Here is a 20,800-nt window from a genome sequence, read left to right on the forward strand (position 1 = left end):
GATCCAGAGTCAGTCAGGACACACACACACACACACACACACGCAGTGCCTCCAGTCCTCATTCAATCAGCTGCAGTGACTCAGTTTGTGTCTCTGACAACTTATTTCAAACTTTTCAAACTTTTAAAAACAATGGAGCAACAAGGGGATAACGACAGAGCAACTTTCAGGAGCGACCGTGAGTGAAAACCTGAAATTCTGAAGTTTTTGATTCTCCTTGAGTCTGTCGATGACATATTTCTGTTTACTGCAGATAAGATTATATTTATGTGTGATCGTTTTAACTCTGATTAGATGGCAGGTTTGAAAACAGGGGTTTAGAAGAGTGACAAGAAGATAACAAGCAAACAAACACGTCCAAAGAATAAAAGTCTTATTTATATTTTAAATCTACACACATGATATTTTAATCTCGTTCTTTGTCTAAAATAAAGAGGAAGGGAACAGTTGTAGTTCAGAGTCTGTGAGGGACGGGGGTTTATGATCTGTCGTTGATCTCACTGTTATTTGTGAAGTGATGAATGGATGTGAAAGTGAATTTGTGTTTGAGTTTCGATGAAGCTGGTAATAACTTGTTGTTGGACAAAGAGCGCAGAGCTCCGCGCACCCTGCAGCTGGTGGCCGCGGTGTCCGGGATCCTCTGCCTCGTCCTGGGGTTGGTCATCATCGTCTTCAGCAGTGAGTCTGTCTCTTCTCAGCACTTTGACCCTGACGCGCGGGGACACTTCATCTGTCCTCTTGTGCGCCGACAGCATCGGACACGTCCGGACAGGACCTGCAACACGCGACGGCGCAGAACCTGCAGCTGCGGCAGGAGCGGGACGACATGAGGAGACGCGCCGAGGAGCTGAGCAGAGAGAGGGACAGACTGAACTGGACCATCGGGGTCATCCTCCAGCACCGAACCTTCCCGGTGAAAACCCACTGTCCAGGGGGGGGTGAGAAAACTTTCACATCGTCTCCACTTCGTCAGCTTCATCCAGGAAGTCGTGTTCTCACCGTTCGTCTGCAGGTTTATGCAAAAGCTGCCCGATGGATTTCCATGAAGGTTGTTGGGAGGATGAGACCTGGAAGCTGGTGATGCCTCAGAATGAGATGCTGAGTCTTCACTGTCTCATTCTTTAGACTTTTAAAGAATAAAGAAGACTTTTACATGTGAGTTGGACAGATGAGTTTAGAGCAGAGGACACCGACCTAATGAAACTGAGAGCTTCTTCATGGTACTGAGTCACAGGAAGTAAGATCCACTCTGCTGAAATAACATTTAGTTTAGTTATATATTATTATTAATGATAAATGATTCTCATCTGTGTGAAGACGCTGATCACATTCATGGTTTCTCACAGTAATTCTCAACATTGACTTCTCAAATGGGACATTTTCATAAGAAAAATGTTCCATTTTCACGAGCCACCGACCGACCGTTAACAAATCATAGTCAGGAGTCAACTTCAGAATGAGAATAAACATTTGACAGTATTAAAAATACATAATTTAATTTAATTAAAAACGCATATTAAATATTAGACGCAGCTCACTGGTGAGTTGTGTTATTTTTAGGCCTGCGGGCGACTCATGTGGTCCTTGGGGGCGACCTGGTGCCCGCGGGCCCCGTGTTGGTGACCCCTGGTATATATATATATATATATATATATATATATGATGTTATATATAATGATTTTAACTGTGTTGCTTCACTCTTGTCTCACAGTGTGTAGAACCTGTCTGGACGGCTGGATACCTTTTCAGTCCAGCTGTTACTGGTTTTATGAATCTAACCGATCCATAAATTGGGAGTCGTGGCAGGATAGTCGTGATCAGTGCAGAGACGTGGAGGCAGATCTGGTGGTGATCGAAAGCTCGAGGGAACAGGCGAGTCTCAATTTTCACTCCCACGCTCCTCTGTCCTCGTGGATCAGGTTTGGAGGAGGTGCTCAGATTGTTTACTTCAGTACAAGTACGATGAGACAAGATATGATATGATATGATACGATATACTTTATAATTGTGTAAATAAAATGTTTTACATTGTGCTCTACTGTACAAATCTAAATTAAGAAAAGGAACAAATCTGAAATCCAAAACCCATCAAACCTCCAAAGCTCCTTCCATTTGACTTGTCTCTCACCCTGACGTCTTTCTAATGTTCCTGTTTCTTACATTATTAGTATTTGATCTGTCTCTGTGATTATTGTTGTGTCGTTGTGGACGCGTGACACACAACGTCTCTCGAACCTGTCTCACAAATGCAGGAGTTCATCAACAACCACACGAAGGCCTATGACGATGAAAAGCACGGCTACTGGATTGGGTTGAGCAAAATGAACGACGTGGGCACGTGGATGTGGGTCGACGGAAGCAACGTCACTCTGAAGTAAAAGCACACAAAGTTTTTATCCACACGTCGTTTAAATGTGAAGGACTCACGACCGCAGACCAGACACTTTGCAAACAGATGATCTCAGCGTCCGTCAATCAAACGGACGAATCACGTGACCTCTGAAGCCTCATGTTGCGTGATTGTTTGTTCAATCTGGGAAAAAACTGATTCATAAAAAGGACTAATTGTGTTTTCACGGGGAATCGTGGCAGCACTAATTTTGAACACAAGCCTCCGAACACTGAAACAAATGAGTCACGGACCAAAGTGTAAAACTAGAGTTTGTGGTTGTGTCAGCAGGTCGAAGTTAAAGGTTCACCACTGAAACAAACCGCGTATGTGTGACCGAGGGAATCCTCACCACTGACCTCAGACGGCTACAGTTAAATAAGAGGACTCAGTGTAATGTGCGACTTGAACCAAACTCAAAAGTCATGTTAAAGGTTCAGTGTGTGGAATTTAGTGACATCTAGTGGTGAAGTCGCATGTTGCAGCTGAAAGACTCAACACGAGAGAGAACCCGTGGAAACGTGGAATCTTACGCACTGGACCTTTAAATAAAATCTAACGTGTCTTCTGTCGCTGATTGGTTCATGTGTTCGTCTCTCAGCTAAATTAGTCATTTGGATGCTTTAAAACTATTATGAACCATCATTAAAACAGCTGAGACTGACTCACCATTGGTCGATACCGCGGCTCCACCCCCTCCCCCGACCGCACAGACTCCAGATGTGCAGGACGTCAGCGCTCGTGTGCGTAATATTTCCTCTGAATGCTGGGAGGAAATGAGGAAATGAGGAAATGAAAGAGCAGAGACTGAACCCCTGATTTCTGTTTTGTCCTCCAGGTACTGGACAGCCGAGCCGGGCTACAAGGTGTCCTGTGCTCTCAGTTTACCTCGGGCCGATCCTCAAGCCAACTGGAAGAGGTCGAGCTGCTACATGTGGAACCGCTGGATCTGTGAAACAAGAGCCTTGAACAAACCGGATTAGGAAGCAGCTCTTCATCGAATGTTTTCAAAAAAGAAACCTGACTTTTGTCACTTGACTTGTGTTTTCAACCGGTGTTGTGTTTACACGAGAGGAAAAAAAGATGAGGAAGAAAATCTCTTAATTCTTTGAATCCCTCTGCTCTCTCTCTCTAATTCCACAAAGGCCTGTGTGTGGAGCTCAAACTGTAACTATGGAAGTGCACTGGACATGTGACACGTTCAGTATAAATAAAGGTTTATGTTGAATGCACAGCGCTCGTCTGCAGTTCTTTTTGATCATTTTTTATTTTCCTATATATGACTTAAAGGTTCAGTGTGTAGAGTTTAGTGATATCTATTGTTGAAGTTTCATGTTGCAGCTCCATGTACATATATAATATTTCAATATAAAGTATTTCAAATTAAAGTATTTCAATATAAAGGGTATTTTCTGGGGTAAAGAAAACTACAATTCATACAATTTAGAGGAAATGAAGTGAAAACCTCTTGAGGATTAATCCACATTAAATTTCATTAACTCGTTCCCTCTCACCTCAATCTCTCACACTGGAACTTTAAATAATCCAACTTTATTCCCGAAATGCAAAAGTGAAAAAAACATCTCTGGTCAAACTTCAAATTTAACCAGTTGTTACTTGAACTCTGAAGAAGAACTGACTTGTTTTAATAATCAGCTGAGTAATAGAATAAATGTGAATGTGAGTCATTTCCCCATAAACAGACATGAGAAAACACGAACTAACTTGTTTCTATGATTCGTTTTACCATCCACGGTGATGTGTTGTGGTTTCTCTCTTTGGTCAACAGCATCTGCTCAATGCCCCAAATGTAAACGTGTAACCAGGGACCACAAAGCAAACGACACAACAAACAACAGACTGCAGCTCCAGCGTCAGTGTTTGACATCGTCCAGTAAAACCGTAATAAATGCAAAGTAGAAGCTGCAGCAGTTTGACAGGTGCGGAGGAAAGAGGAAGTTCATTTGTTCTCCGTGAGGCTGTGCCGAGGGGTTTTTGTTTAGTCACACCTTTCAAGCATCAGCAACAGTTGATGTTCAAAACCTGCTCTCGTTCTGGAAATACGATGAACCACGTTTAAGGATGACAGAAGAACTCCATTACGCCACTGTGGTTTTCAAAAACAGTGGTCCTGTTCCGAGAGGTGAGAGATAAAACAGATTGATGGAGCGTGAAATATTTTAGCTTTTGTGTGTTAAACCTTGAATTGACTGATGTTAACACAGTTTTTCAGGCTTTAATTTCCAGAACATAGATTTTAAACTTCTAAACCATTTGGAAAAAACACTGTTTCCTGGACATGTTTGGGAAGAGTCTGAATCCCTGGTGTTACTGGAACCTCTGTACTGTTCTGATGGTTCTTTTGAACCGCTGCTGCCTCGATTTCACACTTTATATTTAGTTCTCCATACATCAGTTGCATTTCCTGCTCTCTGACAAAACAGAATCTATTCTTCTTTGTGCACAGTTTGCAGAAGTGCCGCTCATCTGCTTCCTACATGAACAATTGTGTCACTCAGGAGTTTCTGATTGTTTCTTTTCTTCTTTTCAATCAACCAGAAAACGAGGAATCTTCAATTTATACTTCAATCAAACGCAAAGTTCCGGCGACGACTGTTGTAAGTAAGTTAAGAGAGAAGAGTGCAAATGATGTGGATGTTTTTCTAAATGTTTAAACTAAATGATGCTTAAGTTGCTCCTGAACTTCCTGGAACATTTTCACACAACGCTCGCTGTGTCACCTTCAACACCGGAGCAGGTGAACGGGGAGATCAGTGAGAACGGAAGAGGAAACGTTCTCCACATTCAAAGTGAACCATCAAACACATTTTACCGCAGCTGCTAAAAACATTAAAAAGCATTTATTTAAATATAAAAGCATTAATTTGATTTGAAACGAACAGAAAGAATCCCATCAGTCACAGGGTGTGTCAGAATAAACACAGACGTTCAGTCGAATCCCAGAAAATACTCAATATTCAGTGAATTCAAATAGAAAATCCATGCAACCATAATGTTGATAATAAATAATAACAGTTTCACTACCGTCAATAAAAGCAGCTGGAGGAGGAGCTGGAGGAGCAGCTGGAGGAGAAGCTGGAGGAGCAGCTGGAGGAGCAGCTGGAAAAGGAGCAGCTGGAAAAGGAGCAGCTAGAAAAGGAGCAGCTGGAAAAGGAGCAGCTGGAAAAGGAGCAGCTGGAAAAGGAGCAGCTGGAAAAGGAGCATGCTCTCAGACTTTTCTCCTGCTGGCGTGTTTGGGGATTTCTTTGGTCCTGCTCATGATTTGCATCGGCGCCATCATCTACAGTGAGTTTGACTTTGAAACAGTTTTAAATGATGTTTTTAAATTGGTGAGACCGCCACGTGACAAAAGCATTGAAATCAGTGTTGGGGAGGAGATGATTTTGAAAAAAGCTCCAGGAGTGAATCGTGCGGATTAACTGCAGAGAATGTGTCTCTCCCCCGCCATCGCTGCAGTCTGCGGAGCCATGGAGGAGCAGAGAGCTGCTGCAGGGGAGGCCCTCAGAGAAAACCAGCAGCTGGTGATGGAGAAGGAGACGTTAGAGAATAAGACGGAGGAGCTGACCAGTGTCACAGAGGATCTCAACAGGACGCTCGGAGTCATCATGAGTTTCCCAGAATTCCCAGTAAATAAATTCTGCCCAAATAAAAGTGAGTATATGAATGCATTTGTTTTTATCGCTCTTAACAACCACTCAGTGCTTTATGTAGTATATCTATATGTACAACTACACAGTGAGTCTAACTCTCAACTCACAAATATAGGAGTACACACACACATATATATATATATATATTTGTTTGTTTAAGGTAATAGCTAAAATCTGCCATGCTCATAGAATTAAGCGTAGATGTCAGTAGCCGTTGCCAAACCTCTTCAACCATTGTTTTCAATCATGGCAGTGATTGAAATGTGTAAAACTTCAAGTGCTAATATTTCATTATTAGGATATTTACTATATATTTTACTGCTCTTTGGTCTCTGGGATTGTAGAAGAAGCCTGTGTGGGTTTTAAACAGACCTTTAGTGCTTCACCTAACGTTTCTCTGCTGATCTCTGTGAGTGCAGAGTGTGAGCCGTGCCAGGAGAGTTGGATCCCGTTCCAGGATCACTGTTATCTGTTCTATGACGAACCACCACGCTGGAAGACGTGGGACGAGGCGCAGACTTATTGTCAAGACATGGCTTCGGATCTGGCTGTCGTCGACAGTTTACGAGAGCAGGTGAGGTCTCTCGTCATCATTCCACGATGACACGAGAGTTTTAAGTTACAGAGCAAATTGTGCTGATTTGGAAAAACGATGATGTCAAATCAGATATTTAATGTTTGCTCACTGTCGATGAAGTGTGAAGGTTTGGGCTGATCGTGGTGTGACTTTCAGGAATTCATCACTAACCACACGAAGTTCTACTACGACAAAATTCATGGATACTGGCTCGGATTACGTCAAAATGCTGACGACCACTGGGTCTGGATTAATGGACGCAATGAGACTGAGGGGTAAGAAAACCCAGTGAACGTTTGAATTCACCCACTGAGCATCTGGAGGGCCCCTGGAGTTCGCTGGTGTGATCTGTAGAAGTGATGTTGTTGAAGGTACTGATGAGTGTGTTCTGTGTTTGGAGGTTCTGGATGAGGACGGGTGAGAGTCACGGTTTATGTGCGCTGACGATCCCTGGGCATGAAGCTACAGCGAGCTGGGCCCCAGCAAAATGTGCCATGTGGAACAAATTCATCTGTGAGCACGAGTCCCTGATACGGACCTCAGTCAGCTGAAATACTGTGTTGTGGCACCAGCGTTTGGGAAATGTACATATAAATATAAAACAATAACGAATACATTTTGGCATGTGTTCATTTCATGTAATTATAATCTAGAGTTTTTACTGTGTGCGATTAATCCTGTGTTTTTAAAGTGTCAAGAAACCACAGCGGAACGTTTCAGATCTGTTGCTATGAAGGATGAAGAATCAATTAAAGTTAAAGTCAATTAAACATCAATTACTTTTCCAGGGAATATTTTTGACCAAACATCAATGTTGCTCGATGTAGAATCACTGATTTGGGATCTACGCTAAAAAAAAAAACTGTTTTGTAACAAACCTTATTTTCCTGTGGCCGACGTGTTGCATGTCGTGCACGCGTGTAACTTTGGAAATTTGTGTTTTGCAATCTGCAAAAGTTTGTGATGTTACAGAACAAATGTGTTGAGGTGAAACTCCATTAGTCCGCTGGCTGACTTTAATATTTAAATCCCCCCTTTTTTCTGCTCAGTTGTTTTTTTTTTAATCACCGAATGTCATATTGTGAAATTGTTCTTTCCTAATCTTCCTCATTGCATTAATTAACGAGGTGTTTGTTCTCTCAGTCGAATCATCATCAACAGTATTGTCAGTGTCTTCACAACCATCACGCTTCATTTCACAGAGGAAGTGTTACGGAGTTGAACCACAGGAACATGCAATGATGTTTTTTCACTCGTGTTGACGCAAACGACCTCGTGTCCTTCCTGACCTGTCGCAATCTGAGCAGTTGCAGGATTCTGACCTGTCATGGTCGCTTTCATATACTGATACTGTTGTACTGAGAATACTTCTCCTGTATAAATATGATTTCTAAGTGTTACTGCTGCTGTTCTGTATTTTGGTTATTGAGCCGAGCACTTTTCTGCACACACAGATCACCGGCTGAATTTCACGGAGAGTTAAAGAAATATGAAATCTGTCAACGGGAAAGAATCACACAGGCGTAGTTTGACGTGACACATGATTCATTTGCATATGAAATTCAGACCTTGTAATATCGTTTATCCTTCCGAGAGGAGCTCGTACGCTGTGCACAAACGACACTGACACACAATTTGAAGATATTGATGATCTGTTAACATCTGTGTGTTTCGAGTGTCAGAGTGAGGATGAGCTGAGAGCAGCGACCCGTCAAAACAATGAGTTACAGCATTAAACCACATTAATTCATGGGACGTTGTTTATAACCAATAATCCTTAAAAAGCCTTTTAAATCTGCAATAAACAATCAAAGTTTTTCCAACAACCTCTTTTAACTACAAAACCTTTTCAGTCGGCACAAGAGGCTCAACAGATGGAGGTAATCTCATTACTGGAGATTCACTAGAGTACTTCAATGGCTGGGTAAACTTCGGTAACGCAGAGCAGGTGTAATAAAACTGTAATTTTCTTTTACCTGAAAAATCAGAAGTGACTCCTGCTCATAGCTGTAGTGAGCTTTAAGTGCACTTTATCTATCTGAAGGAATCGTATGAGTCGAGATCAGAGTCCAGGTATCAGAACATCTCTAGCTGTTGCTCGCTGATTAAAAGGGAAACATTCATTTACACTCATGTTAGATTGGAGCGTCCGTGTCACGTTTACAGCTGATTTACAGAAATGATCATTTGTCCTGTTTGTCAACTGTTTCTACTCTCTGCACTTCTTCTTCTTCTTCTTTGCAGGAAGTGTCTCTTCATCAACAGGTTGTTTGTCCTTTTTACATTTTGTCCTTTTCCGTTTTACCGTTGATTCTTCCTCTGGAACTTCTGCTTCCTCCGTTAAAACTGCAGCTTTTCTCTTTTTGGTTTTGGGAGCACCGCCCTGGACCGGCTCTGATTGGCTGGATTCTGCATCGTTACTCTCCTCTGCTTCACTGGGATGTTTGGAAGATGACTTCTTCTTCTTCTTCTTCTTCACTTTAGAGCGCAGCTCAGCCGTCTCCTCCACGCTCTCGCTCTCTGCAGCAGGGGAAGTCGTTCTTTCTTCTTCATTCTGCTCCACTTTCTTCTTTTTCTTCTTTTGCTTGCTCTTCGTTTTGTCAGAATGTTCCACACAGATCACATCCTCCGTGGAAACTGCCTCAGTTATTTCTTCAGCGTCATCATCGGCTTTCCTTTTCTTCTTCTTCTTCTTCTTTTTGGGTTTAACGTCAGCTTCAGGACTTTCTGACACCTCGCTTCCATTTACCTCGATAACGCTCAGAGTGGAGCTCTTGCTCTTTTTCTTCATCTTCCTGCTCTGGGTATCCTCGGCCGTCTCCTCCGGCCTCTCCACTCGTTCATCAGCGGACTTGGAGGTCAGCGGAGCTGGTTTACCACAAACCGCAGAGGCACTAGGTGGTTGGCCCTTCTTGCCGTACTTGGCCATGAACTCAGCCTCCTGCTGCTCCAGCCTGGCTAACTTGGCACTCATGGTCAGTCCGTGTCTGGCTCCTCTAAAGAGAACAAGCAGAAGCAGATTCAGATCACGCTGAAATATTTCATCCTTCTGTTTTGTGATTTGTATTTTTCTGAAGAATCCTTTGACTTCTGTGTAGTTTAGTGAACGTACTTGTGAGCCGTGCGTCCTCCGCAGGCCTTCATCAGATCAGCATCAGAGAGTCTGTTGGTATCAATGAATTATTTAAGTTTTAATGCATCAAAAACTAGAAAGTTCAAGAATTATCACAAGTCATTAAAAGTGAAGCAGCAAATAAAAGCTTATTGATTATAAAGACGGAGGGTAAGAAATCAAAGACTCTTGATTTATCATTATCGTTTGTAAGAACAGAACGGTCTGAAACTCTGGTGCCACAGTTACTGTCAGAGGAAATATCAGTTTCAGGGTTTTTGATACTATAGAAGGAAAAAGACACAACAAACAATATATAGAGGATATACAGCTAATAATACAGAGAGAGAGAGAGAGAGACAGACAGAGAGAGAGAGAGAGAGAGAGAGAGAGAGAGAGAGAGAGAGAGAGAGAGAGAGAGAGAGAGAAACACAGTTTGGACCTGTGTGACACGAGGCTCTTACTTGGTGGTGCTCGACAGATCCAGTCTCTGTTCGTCCTCCTCGTCCGAGCTGCTGCTGTCGTCCGAGTCCGACGGCTTTGGCTCCGGCTGCTCCTGACCAGACAGCAGCGTGGCCGACTGAGAGAGAAACGAGCAGCGGCAAAGTCATTTCAGAGCAGATTCACCGTCTGGCACTAAGCTGTCGTGTTTCCACAGAAATACATGGAAACATTTTTAGATCCAAAGCAGAACAGAGTTTCTAAATGAACGTCTGAAGCCGGCGTCGCTGTCTTTTTGATGAAACAGAGACACATTGAATGTTTATAGAGAAGAGTGGAACTGATCACCTTGACAAAGCATCCGTAGAGTTTGTCTTTAGCCAGCGTGGCCTTCCGTGGTTTTTTATTGGAGATCATTCCATCTTCCTCCTCCTCCACCGTCTTCCTCAACTTAATGCCGTTCTGGATCGCACAGAAAAACAGGAAACACTTCAGCTTCTGATTAAAACTCAAACCAGCTGAGTCAGCTCACCGACAAGAAGGGGGGGGGGGGGGGGGGGGGCATGTACCTGATCAGACTCCACCTGCAGACTGGAGGACGCCTTATTGAAGACATGATCCCACCAGTGGAAGGTGAACTGCTCTCCTTCCTTGTGGCCGACCTAAAGAGAAGCAACACGTGAACCTACTAACGACGATGATGATGAGGAGGAGGAGGAGGAGGAGGACCCTGAACGGTTGAACCCCTTCACGCATCTTTACACACTCACCCCTCCTTTGTCACACTTCACTTTGACCTTGATGGCTTCACAGATCCCGTTCTCAGCTCGGCCGAGTCCTTTACCTGAGGACAGAGAGAGAGAGAGAGGACCGAGTGTGAGACCTGAGTCTGCCGCCTCGTGGAGGTCGGTCAGCTGATCAGAGGAGAACGTCATTTACCGTGTTCCCAACCGTGACGCAGGAGCTGCCGCTCTGCAAACTTCAAGCCACGACTTTTCTCCTGCACAGCTTCTGCCATCTGAGCACGGGACAGTCCAATACGAACAACAATTAATAAAATGTGCAACAATAAGTTTCAGCCAGCAGAACACAACAGATATTTAACTGGGACCAAGATTATAAATCCCATGGGATACGAGATATATTTCTGCACCACAACACTGTGACTTCAGTAACTGTTCATCAGATATTCAGTCAATGACAACGTTTCAAAACCAACTGAATCCAACAGATGTTTCATGTGAAGCTCAGACCCTGAAACACGTCGCTCAACTTGATGAACCAGAGAAAAAGTTAAAGAAGAAATTCAATTATTAAATAATTCGGACTTATATTATGTTAGATGAGGTAAATTAGATCGATATGGATTTCCGTTCACCAAAAACAGAAACCCTGAGCTTTATTATAACTGTAAATAAAAAGAAAACAGGATATCATTGAGAAATCAAACATTAGACAGTTAAACTGACGGACATTAATAAAACTTCCTCACGTACACTTCCTGTCAACATGTGGATCTGAGGCTCGTGGTTAGAAGATATTTAACTTGTAAAAGAAAACTTCTGTTTATTGTTCATTAAACTTTGTGAGTTTCTTCACTGTTGTTCTGACTGTAGCAGACTCTCATTAGAAAACACGTGAATGTTAGCATGTTAGCATCAGCAGCTCAGACTGGTGCCTCGGCTACATTAAACCCGATCTGTCGTCGGATGAAGCTTTGAATCGCAACACGGACACAATGACGAGTCAAAGCAGGTTTACCTCTCGATGTCCTGTTGCATTAAAGCTCCAGTGAAAAACCCACGAGGCTGTAAAGCCCGAGAGATTCAAACACAGCGACAGACACCGGACATGTGGCTGCTACAGGAAGCTGACATGACACCGGAAACACGTCACCACGGAGGCTTTCTTCTTCTCTGGAGATATTTCCAGTGAGTGAGTGGAACCTGACCACGTGTTGTTGGTTTAATGATGGTGAATGAATGATGGTGAATAAATGATGGTGAGTGAATGATGGTGAATTATGAGTGAATGATGAGTGAATGATGGTGAATGATGGTGAATGATGGTGAATGATGATGAGTGAATGATGGTGAATGATGGTGAATGATGGTGAATGATGAGTGAATGATGGTGAATGATGGTGAATGATGGTGAATGATGGTGAATGATGAGTGAATGATGGTGAATGATGATGAGTGAATGATGGTGAATCTGTTTCAGTCTCTAAAAGTTTAAACTTCTCATGTCAACTTTTCTCTGACGCTCTAGATTTGAAATTATCATGTAAGTCAACGATGTTTAGTTTTATAAAAACTTTTCATGATGTATTTTTGTATTAAATTATTTTAGTTGGATCATAATAATTCTCTGGTTGAGTTATTTATGAAAAAATAAACATTCCATTGTTATTATAAATGACTTTATTTTGAAGCTTTTCATTCTATATGAGAAACACTACATTCACAAATGGAACAATTTTAACATTTTCCTTTTTCTAATGTTCTAAAATTCTAATCAAAATGTCGTTGATTAAACTTACGTACATATATTTTATTCTGTATTATTTTGGGAACTTTTAAAACGTTTTTGTAAAGATGTTTTATTTAGATTTATATATTGTTTATGAAGTGCTGCAGAATATCAATATATGAATGTGATATATAGTTTATTTATTTTCGTTTGTAATGAAGTTGTTGGGTCTGTTGATAAAGTTGGGATCATATTTGGAACCATCTGATATATATATATATATTGTTGAGTGTAATAATTCAGGACTACATCTGGACTATTCATACGTTTTTTGGTTTAATTATTTTATATTTATAAAGTTAGAAATGATCCAAACTGATCAGTACAGACTTTGAGCTCCCATGGGGCCACAGGGCAGGAACATGCTGGGCCCTCCTGCAGCTCTGGGCTCTTAAAGAACATCTCAGCATCTTTTAAAATGTTTGTATTTCCACTAAGAGTTCATTCCTGCAGTTTTAATGTTTTTCATGATGATAACTTTTTCCATGAAAAACACCAGTACACCACCAGGGGGCAGTGATCACACAACAGAAAACTAAAACCTGTTCGTTATTGTCTGAAAAATCATCTCAGACGCTGCAAATATCAAAATCATCAAACACATGAAATAATAATCAAAGAATCACTGTGAATTTTGGAGGAATGTTTTAGATCTGCACGAAGAAGCTGCTCTGATGGCTGCTCTCCTCTCTGATCACTTCTGATTCACAATTCAACAAACGTTTTGCATTATTCAGGATCTGCCTTCATGAGGTTCTTGGTTGAAAACCCAGCTCACGACCTCAGATGTCCTCACACTGAAAACAGAGTGGAGCTCTCTTCTTCCCCAGCAACGATAATACAGCTGCAGAGACAGATGTGGTCTCACCTCTTTCACCATAAAAGATATTTCACTTATCAACCCAACGTTACACTTTGTGAAACGACTTCAGCAAAACACAAGAACACAAACGCTGATGACAGTTGAAAATGTTTAAACGTTAGTTAGTCGGGATTGTTCTCTTTCAAAATCTCTTTTGACTTTAATTTAAAAGTTACGGAGGAGAATGAGGTTCAGGATTAAGACAACAAGTGAGAGGAGGAATATTGTTTTTCCTGTTTCATTTCCAGAATAAAGTCAAAACGTCCAGAATAAAGCCAAACTAAATCAGAGGAAGATTTATTGAATAAAGTTCAAATGTTTCTGACAGCTGTGTGAGCCGCCAGCTTTCTGTCCAAGTTTGTGTGGTTTCTCCTCTGAACTGTTTATTTACAGTAAGTAATAGAAAAGAAAGTATATAAAGATGGACAACATGTCTCCACTTCCTCCCGCTGTGCGATCTTGCCAGAGACAGAGTCTGCTCAGTAGCTATCGGGGGACGGAGCCGCGGAGTCGCGCTCTCGTCGAATCACGCGCTCGACCAACTGCGAGTCGGTCTCACCTGTCAGTCATGACGTTTCACCTTGTTTTTATAGCATCAAAGAAAACAAACAAGTTTTGGTTTGGTCCATGTCCCATCTGCAAACATGGAGGAGGCAGGATTTATCAACTCTGCTGCAACCAGCCACCAGGGGGCCGATTGCAACATTTTGGTCTCACCTCCATAGGGAGCTGTCACCTCCTTTTTTCAAAAACACCTGTGTTTGGTAAAAAGGTCGGAATGTCCAGAACGAAGTGGACGTCAATCAGAGGAAGATCTTTTTTTAAAGTCAAATTAAATATTCCAACTTAATTCACAATAAGTAAAAACTTCTTCCTCTTCCTCTTCCTCTTCTCATCTGTGTCTGAAAACTAGTCTATAAAAGTACCCCCCCCCCCCCCCCCCCCCCAGTCCCAGTGTCACCCACTGGTTTCATTTCCCTCCGCTGTCGCTCTCCATCCTGTTTGTGCCTCCAGGCCTCCGTCCATGAATTGTGTATCTGTGTCAGTCCACAGCAGGGGGGGGGGGGGGGGGCAGTATGTGGACACGTTGGCCTCCGTGCATGAATCCAGGTGACGTCACGTCACCAGAGTTTGGTTGAAGAAGAACCTGTGTGACCTCAGACATCCATCATCATCAGACCAGAGGAGACGAGCAGCTCAGCACGTCTGATGAAGAGATGAAGAAAGAGAAGAACGTTTGGTTTCTGTTGAAAAGAAGAAGAAGAAGAAAATAAATCAGAAGAACAGACAGATGTTAATTTAGAGTCATCACACACACACACACACAGACACACACACACACACACACGCACACACACACACACACAGTTCTGCAGGACTACTGAAGACAAAAACAACACCCTCAGTCTCTATCTCCCCCATCCCTCCTTTTTTCTCCCTTCCTCTCTCTCCTACTCCCCCTGTCCTCCCTCCTCTCCCTCCTCCTCCTCTCTCTCTCTCTCTCTCTCTCTCTCTCTCTCCCTCCTCTCCCTCCTCCTCCTCTCTCTCTCTCTCTCTCTCCCTCCTCTCTCTCTCTCTCTCTCTCTCCTCCACAGTCCCTGCTGTCACACTTTTTCCACTTTCCTTGGCTCCACGTCAGGACCCTCCCCCGCTGGATGCGACTCGTCCCTCTCTCTCTCTCTCCCTCTCTCCCCCTCTCTCTCCCTCTCTCTTCGCACGCTCCTCATTGTTTTTTCACCATTTCAAGTGAAGCTGGAGTTTTTCAAACATTCTTCTTCTTCTTTTCTCTCCCTCTCTCCTCCGTCCATGGAAGTTGGTGTCACAGTGGAACACTAGAGAGAGAATCGTGGGGTTGCTGTTGGCCGGTGAGTGAAACTGCTCCTGTCTGAAATCCAGATGATTTTTCTGTGACAGTTGTGATGAAACGTGTTTTGAGTTCATAGAGAATCGACGGAGACATTCTGATGTGTGGGAAATGCGCCATAATGGAAAATAGCGTTGGAGCAGCTCAGTCCCTAAAATGGTGAAAGCTCGTTAGATCAGTCTGATGAGACAGTGAAGTCTTAAAATGTTAAAGTTCGTTTCAACATCTCAGTTACTTATTTATCTTTAATTAACCCACACTTTAAACTTCAAAAAGGGAAAAAGGGACGAGTGGCATAAGAACCAGTCTTTACAAAAAAGATTTAAAGTGTTAAAGTTTAAATACTGAGGAATGCATATGTAAAAATTACATAATAGATCCATCTATCTATCTATCTATCTATCTATCTATCTATCTATCTATCTATCTATCTATCTGTCTGTCTGTTTGTCTATCTATCTATCCATCTATCTATCTATCTATCTATCTATCTATCTATCTATCTATCTATCTATCTATCTATTATCTAGTTCATATATATACATTTATATTTCAGTTAGTTACTTTTCTTGAGTAAATATAGTAAATAAATAAATATAGTCACCACAGCTGAATATACACAGGGCAATGATTCAGAATGCTCAGTGTGTAGTAATGATTAGTATTACACATAGTATAATATTGTTTTACTGACTCGTAACGTGTAAACAGAGAAAGACAAATCTAACCACTTTATCATATTTTGATTTGCACTGTTAACTGTTACGTAAGCTGTCAAATAAATGGACTATGGAGTACTGACTTCCACGTAGCTTAAAATAGAAATACTCAAGTAAAGTACACAACACCTGAATAATAAGTACAGTACTTGAGTAAATGTACGAGATTACATTCCACAAATGCCTGTGAAAGGTGTTTCTCACCACCCATTAACATTTTTATGGCAGATTGGTGTTTTGTTCCTCGTTGGTAATGTGCTGTGTGTGAGCAACAGTGAAACCAGATCAACAAGTGAACAGAGCAGTCAGTAACATCCAGCACGGAGGGAATCGAACCTCTTCCACAGGTGATCACGTGGCCGGACCACCTTGTGTTGCCACTTTACGCACTTTCCGTTCTTCTCCTGTCTGTTGTTCATCAGTGTCTCTGCTTAGAAAACCTTATCTGTCCTGAGAGTGTGAGTCAGAGAAGCTCTGGCACGTCTCCTCTATCGATTCATGGCAGAGGAAGTTGCAGGGAGTGGGTCTGCTAATGCTTCCTCAGTGCTCTGTCCTCCTCCTCCTCCTCCTCCTCGTCCTCTGCTGCGTTTGATTTTCATTAAGTCGCTAAGACTTCATCCAAAACTTCTGGCTCCGGCTCCAGGTCTACGTGCCGGGGCCCCGGAGGAGCGGTGACTCAAGCCAGTGAAACGTGGCCTCGAGGTGGCTGCTCCTCATATGACCGAGTGACATCCTGTGAGTGATGGTGTGACTCAACGTTCATGTCCTGAAAATGAAGTTAATCAGATGAAGCAGATTGAGATGGAGTGTGTGTGTGTGTGTGTGTGTGTGTGTGTGTGTGTGTGTTTTCTCTGCGGAGGGTCGAGGGCCTCTGGGCCTGGTTAGTGCACATTCAGAGGGGAGTGTCTCTGATGCGCTGTTTATAAAGAAATACGATACGCTGAAGATGCTTTCATGCACTAATTGTGGCCTCGTTTCATCTGATGTGATGGATTATTTGTGTTGAGATGGTGCAGACTCGATTTTATGAAGCAGGAAAGATCTGCTGAGATTTGACGTGTTCTATATATCCACCAGCAGCAGCATCAGGCCGAAGACAAACTGCTGCACTTAACGAGCGTGTTCATAGTCACTCTTTGGCCGACGTTTTTACGGTCCTGCTCCTCTGTAAGTTTAACGCTATAAAATGATAAACTGCTGTACATGGAAACATACTGTTTTGGAAACAAACTGCTCATTTATTTTCCTCGGCAGAGCCGTAAAATCACTGTTTGAATTCAGCGTTTTTTGCACCGTTGCACTTATTGTCTCCGACTTGTGAATGGAAGCTTTTTGATTAAGGAGACCTTGGCACCGTCCTCAGTGTCTGTGAGGAAGGCACGATATGATTAACTAGCGGAGTAAATCTCAGCCACCTGGTCTGGATCTGACCTCGCATCTGCTCTGGCAACTAAAAATCCCCAGGAAGTCTCTCTGACTGCAGACTCCACTTTGTCCTCCAAGTTTTCCTGAAAGCACTGTGCCACTTTTATACTTGCACATATACTTTTAATGAACTGAATTCTGTCTCTGAAGTGGACCGTCTTTGTTTTCCTTCAGCGTCCTCATATGAGATCCTCATTAGTGGGGGAAAAAAAAAAATCAGCCGCCCCTTGAAAATGTGTCTGTCCTCCTCCAGACTGTTTCAGCTATCAGTGGTTTAATGGTGACCCATTTTTTATGTCTGCTTGAGCAACTAAAGCGTCTCCTGACAGCTGGAGATCTGGCTGACTTAACATCTGTTTGTCCAGGAGAGGGCTCGGGCTCGGGCGAGCAATCGGATATGTTTTGGTTGGAGATGACACCGACCAGAGACCCAAAGAGATGAGGTAGAAATAGAAAAAGAACAAGTGACTGAGGTAAGATTCATTAGAGTTAATGTGCCTGGAGTTTGAATGTATTGCTGCACCGTGCAGGACTCCCAGAGTGTCTGCACATTGTCTTTTGAAAGCCACAACTTCTCTCGACATGCTTATACGCACGGCCACACACCATCTGTGTGTTATTGAAGTCAGATCACAGCCTGACGTCTTTGTATTCAAAGCATATAGAGTTTACTGGGTACTTTCAAATCTGCAGATAGTTAGTGATGCAGCTATTTTTATTTAATGCACCACCTTGAACCAGCCCGAAATATGTCAATCCTTGGATTTTTGGAATTTCCCGTGAATATGGCATTCACGCTCCGCTGAGCTGGATCTTTTCCCTTTTCATTGATCGTCCTCGTCCGCTCAAAGTTTTAATTTGTCCAGTACTGAAGTACTTAAAGGCACAGTGTGTAGAATTTAGTGACATCTAGTGGTGAAGTGTCATGTTGCAGCTGAACACCACTCACCCCCCCCTCTCCTTCCAAACATGAAGAAGAACCTGTGGCAAACTTTAATTGTCATAAAAACTCAAAAGGTTTTAGTTTGTTCATTCTGGCCTAATGTAAAAAACATGGCGGCCTCCGTAGAGAGGGTCCCCCCCATGTAAATACAAAGTATTTAAATATAAAGTATTTTGTGGGGTAAAGAAAACTACAATTGATATAATTTAGATTCATACATATTAATGAAAACATCATGAGGATTATTCTACACTAGATATCTGATAATGTTCCTTTTCACCTAAATCTTACACACTGGACCTTTAAGTGTGTGACATTCATAAGTACTTAATAAGTATTTGTGTTAGCATGCTAACAGGCTAGCTTAGATGGTGATCATTATACTTGTTTAAGGTGATAGAAATTTCTTTGCCTTCTCCACGTTAACAGATGGGACGCAGGCAAAGAAATAAAGTCAAAGTCAAAAATCGAAACTTTGTTTCTGCCATTTTGGACAGTTCCTATTAAACTGATGTCTGTTCATCCCACGCTCTCATTCCATCAGAGACAGAGACGACGTGTTTAAAAGTAAAATAGATGTAAATAAAAAAAACTCTATTTTGATGTAAAAATAGTTTTGGTGAAAAAGACAAAGAGCACGTGGAATTCAAAGGCAGGTGACACGGCTTGAATATTCCTACCACAGGCTTATATAAGCCTTTCAACTGCATATGCTCTGCAGCCGTGCAAATAATCTGGAGCAGATTGGACTGCAGGCCTGCACCTCGGGGGGGGGGGGGGTTTGCGTCGCTCTGCTCTGGCTGTGGAACATGTACAGTTTCATTGGGCTCCGGCTCAAATAACCAATCACTGAAAAAAAAGCAGAGGTCGGGGGGTTTGGAGCTGGAACGGGAGGAGGAGCCAGCGGCAGCTTGATGGAGTGACCACAGACTCCTTGTACTGTGGCGAGGGTCTTTCCTGAAGTTGCTTATGTTGGTGGTTGGTGTTCTTGGGGCGGTGGGTGGAGCAGCCGTGGAGACATTGTTCATTAAGACTTCTGGGGCTCTCGCCGTTGTCTCGCTGCGGAGTCTGTGCAGGATGACTGGAAACCGAGTGAAACCCGAGATGCAGAAGTAGAAGAAATACAGCACCGAACTCGAGGCCCCGGGGGTGGGGGTGGGGGTAGGGGTGATGAAGATGAGGTTGTGTTAATGTTGTTGTTTGCTTTGTGATCTGTTGTGTTGTCGGAGCACAGAATGTTTATTTTTGTCATGAGAAGCAGGACGAGAGGTTTGCACGGGAAAAACAAATGGCCTCTATGTCATGCTTGGCACCACTCGGACGTGGACTGCTAGAACACTTGATGTTTTTCTTGAGCTCAGACTCAGACCCACTCCACCAGCTGTGTGGAGCTGTGACTCCGAGTCCTCCATCTTGATTTTTATGAGAGGACTTATTTTTCTTTCTTCACCCCCCCCCCCCCCTCTCTTTGTGTTCCATCCTTTCCAGGCCACTTCTGAAAGACACACTGAGTCTCAGGAAAGGCAAGAGGACAGATTATCACCATTTGTCAGGGACGCCATTACTCAAAACAGCAAAAGCTCTGCCTGGTGAAAAAGGTCGTCTTTGTGAAAAGAAGGATATAGAAGCCAAACGAGATTTGCTTATGGAAAAGTGTGAGAGTAGAAGAGTCAGTACGACACCGGCATTAAGAACTTTTTCCTTTTGCGAACCTGAATGTTTGGGTTTTTTTTAACTCCCAGCTCAAATCTGTTTACGTGTCAGAAGGAAGCCAGCGTGGTGAAGCAGACCTGGATGTACACGCAAGATGTTTCCTATCAGCTTCCTATTGTTTGTCCCAGTTTTCGTTCCCCTGGTGCTCTGCAGCGATGATTGAAGACAGAGAGGAGAGCGTGGATCTGAGGAACAGTGGCGACAGGGATTGATTTCGTTGAAACATTTCAGTGCCCCATAGGAGAAAAACTTAGAGCTGCAGCTAAAGAGATGACATTATTAGTTATAGACAGAAGATAATGAACCAGGGAGTTGTGGTCAATTAAACAGTAACGAGACCAGCATGTTATCTTGAGAGACGCTGTCAGTAAAGCGCTGACGAGATACTCTGCGGTAACTTTTGCTTCTGCGATGTGTTAACCGCAGAATTGCACACTTGCTCATTAATTGATGAATCGCTGAAACTAATTTGGAACATTTGTTTTTAAAAAAGCCTCAAAAAATCATCTTCTGCGACTCGTAGACGACCCGCTGTGTTTCCCGCTGCTTCTG

At 42.8% G+C, this 20,800-nt stretch overlaps 4 protein-coding genes across 14 annotated transcripts in view; 3 read left to right on the plus strand and 1 right to left on the minus strand.

Annotated features, from left to right (window-relative positions):
- The first annotated feature begins 3 nt into the window (after positions 1-3).
- On the plus strand, positions 4-3,621 carry LOC109640783 (CD209 antigen-like protein C). Of its 4 annotated transcripts, XM_020104961.2 has the most exons (6): positions 4-178; positions 589-678; positions 753-938; positions 1,712-1,872; positions 2,253-2,374; positions 3,228-3,621. In XM_020104961.2, exons 1-6 carry the CDS (start codon positions 133-135, stop codon positions 3,370-3,372), a joined length of 750 nt encoding a protein of 249 aa, XP_019960520.2. In that variant the 5' UTR covers positions 4-132; the 3' UTR covers positions 3,373-3,621. The 4 variants fall into 4 exon arrangements, with proteins under 4 accessions (XP_019960520.2, XP_069393349.1, XP_069393348.1 ...); XM_069537248.1 differs by lacking the exon at positions 589-678 and having other exon boundaries at positions 44-178; XM_069537247.1 differs by lacking the exon at positions 4-178 and having other exon boundaries at positions 521-678.
- Positions 3,622-4,116: 495 nt separating this feature from the next.
- On the plus strand, positions 4,117-8,037 carry LOC109640790 (C-type lectin domain family 4 member G-like). 3 transcript variants are annotated; one of them, XM_069537246.1, is made up of 7 exons: positions 4,117-4,532; positions 4,949-5,011; positions 5,447-5,695; positions 5,867-6,061; positions 6,480-6,634; positions 6,794-6,912; positions 7,038-8,037. In XM_069537246.1, the coding sequence occupies exons 1-7, from the start codon at positions 4,472-4,474 to the stop codon at positions 7,186-7,188; spliced, it is 993 nt and encodes a 330-aa protein (XP_069393347.1). In that variant the 5' UTR covers positions 4,117-4,471; the 3' UTR covers positions 7,189-8,037. The 3 variants fall into 3 exon arrangements, with proteins under 3 accessions (XP_069393347.1, XP_069393346.1, XP_019960528.2); XM_069537245.1 differs by having other exon boundaries at positions 4,162-4,532; positions 5,426-5,695; XM_020104969.2 differs by having other exon boundaries at positions 4,162-4,532; positions 5,471-5,695.
- Positions 8,038-8,164: 127 nt separating this feature from the next.
- On the minus strand, positions 8,165-12,108 carry gpatch4 (G patch domain containing 4). The gene is made up of 8 exons (XM_020104968.2): positions 11,952-12,108; positions 11,130-11,208; positions 10,961-11,034; positions 10,760-10,852; positions 10,539-10,652; positions 10,214-10,329; positions 9,750-9,800; positions 8,165-9,633 (listed from the first exon to the last, which is right to left on the minus strand). The coding sequence occupies exons 2-8, from the start codon at positions 11,206-11,208 to the stop codon at positions 8,847-8,849; spliced, it is 1,314 nt and encodes a 437-aa protein (XP_019960527.2). The 5' UTR covers positions 11,952-12,108; the 3' UTR covers positions 8,165-8,846.
- Positions 12,109-15,270: 3,162 nt separating this feature from the next.
- pear1 (platelet endothelial aggregation receptor 1) overlaps positions 15,271-20,800 on the plus strand; it is a 42,535-nt gene continuing 37,005 nt past the window's right edge. For 2 of the 6 annotated variants that reach the window (XM_069537252.1, XM_069537251.1), the window contains exon 1: positions 15,271-15,449. The gene's annotated coding sequence lies outside the window, so the exon portion shown is untranslated. Of the gene's footprint in view, positions 15,450-18,040; positions 18,066-20,800 lie in introns of those variants that run through there. The other 4 variants (XM_069537255.1, XM_069537254.1, XM_069537256.1 and 1 more) reach the window with 4 other exon arrangements.

Source organism: Paralichthys olivaceus, chromosome 13 (assembly GCF_024713975.1).
Source record: "Paralichthys olivaceus isolate ysfri-2021 chromosome 13, ASM2471397v2, whole genome shotgun sequence".
Lineage (NCBI taxonomy): Eukaryota > Metazoa > Chordata > Actinopteri > Pleuronectiformes > Paralichthyidae > Paralichthys > Paralichthys olivaceus.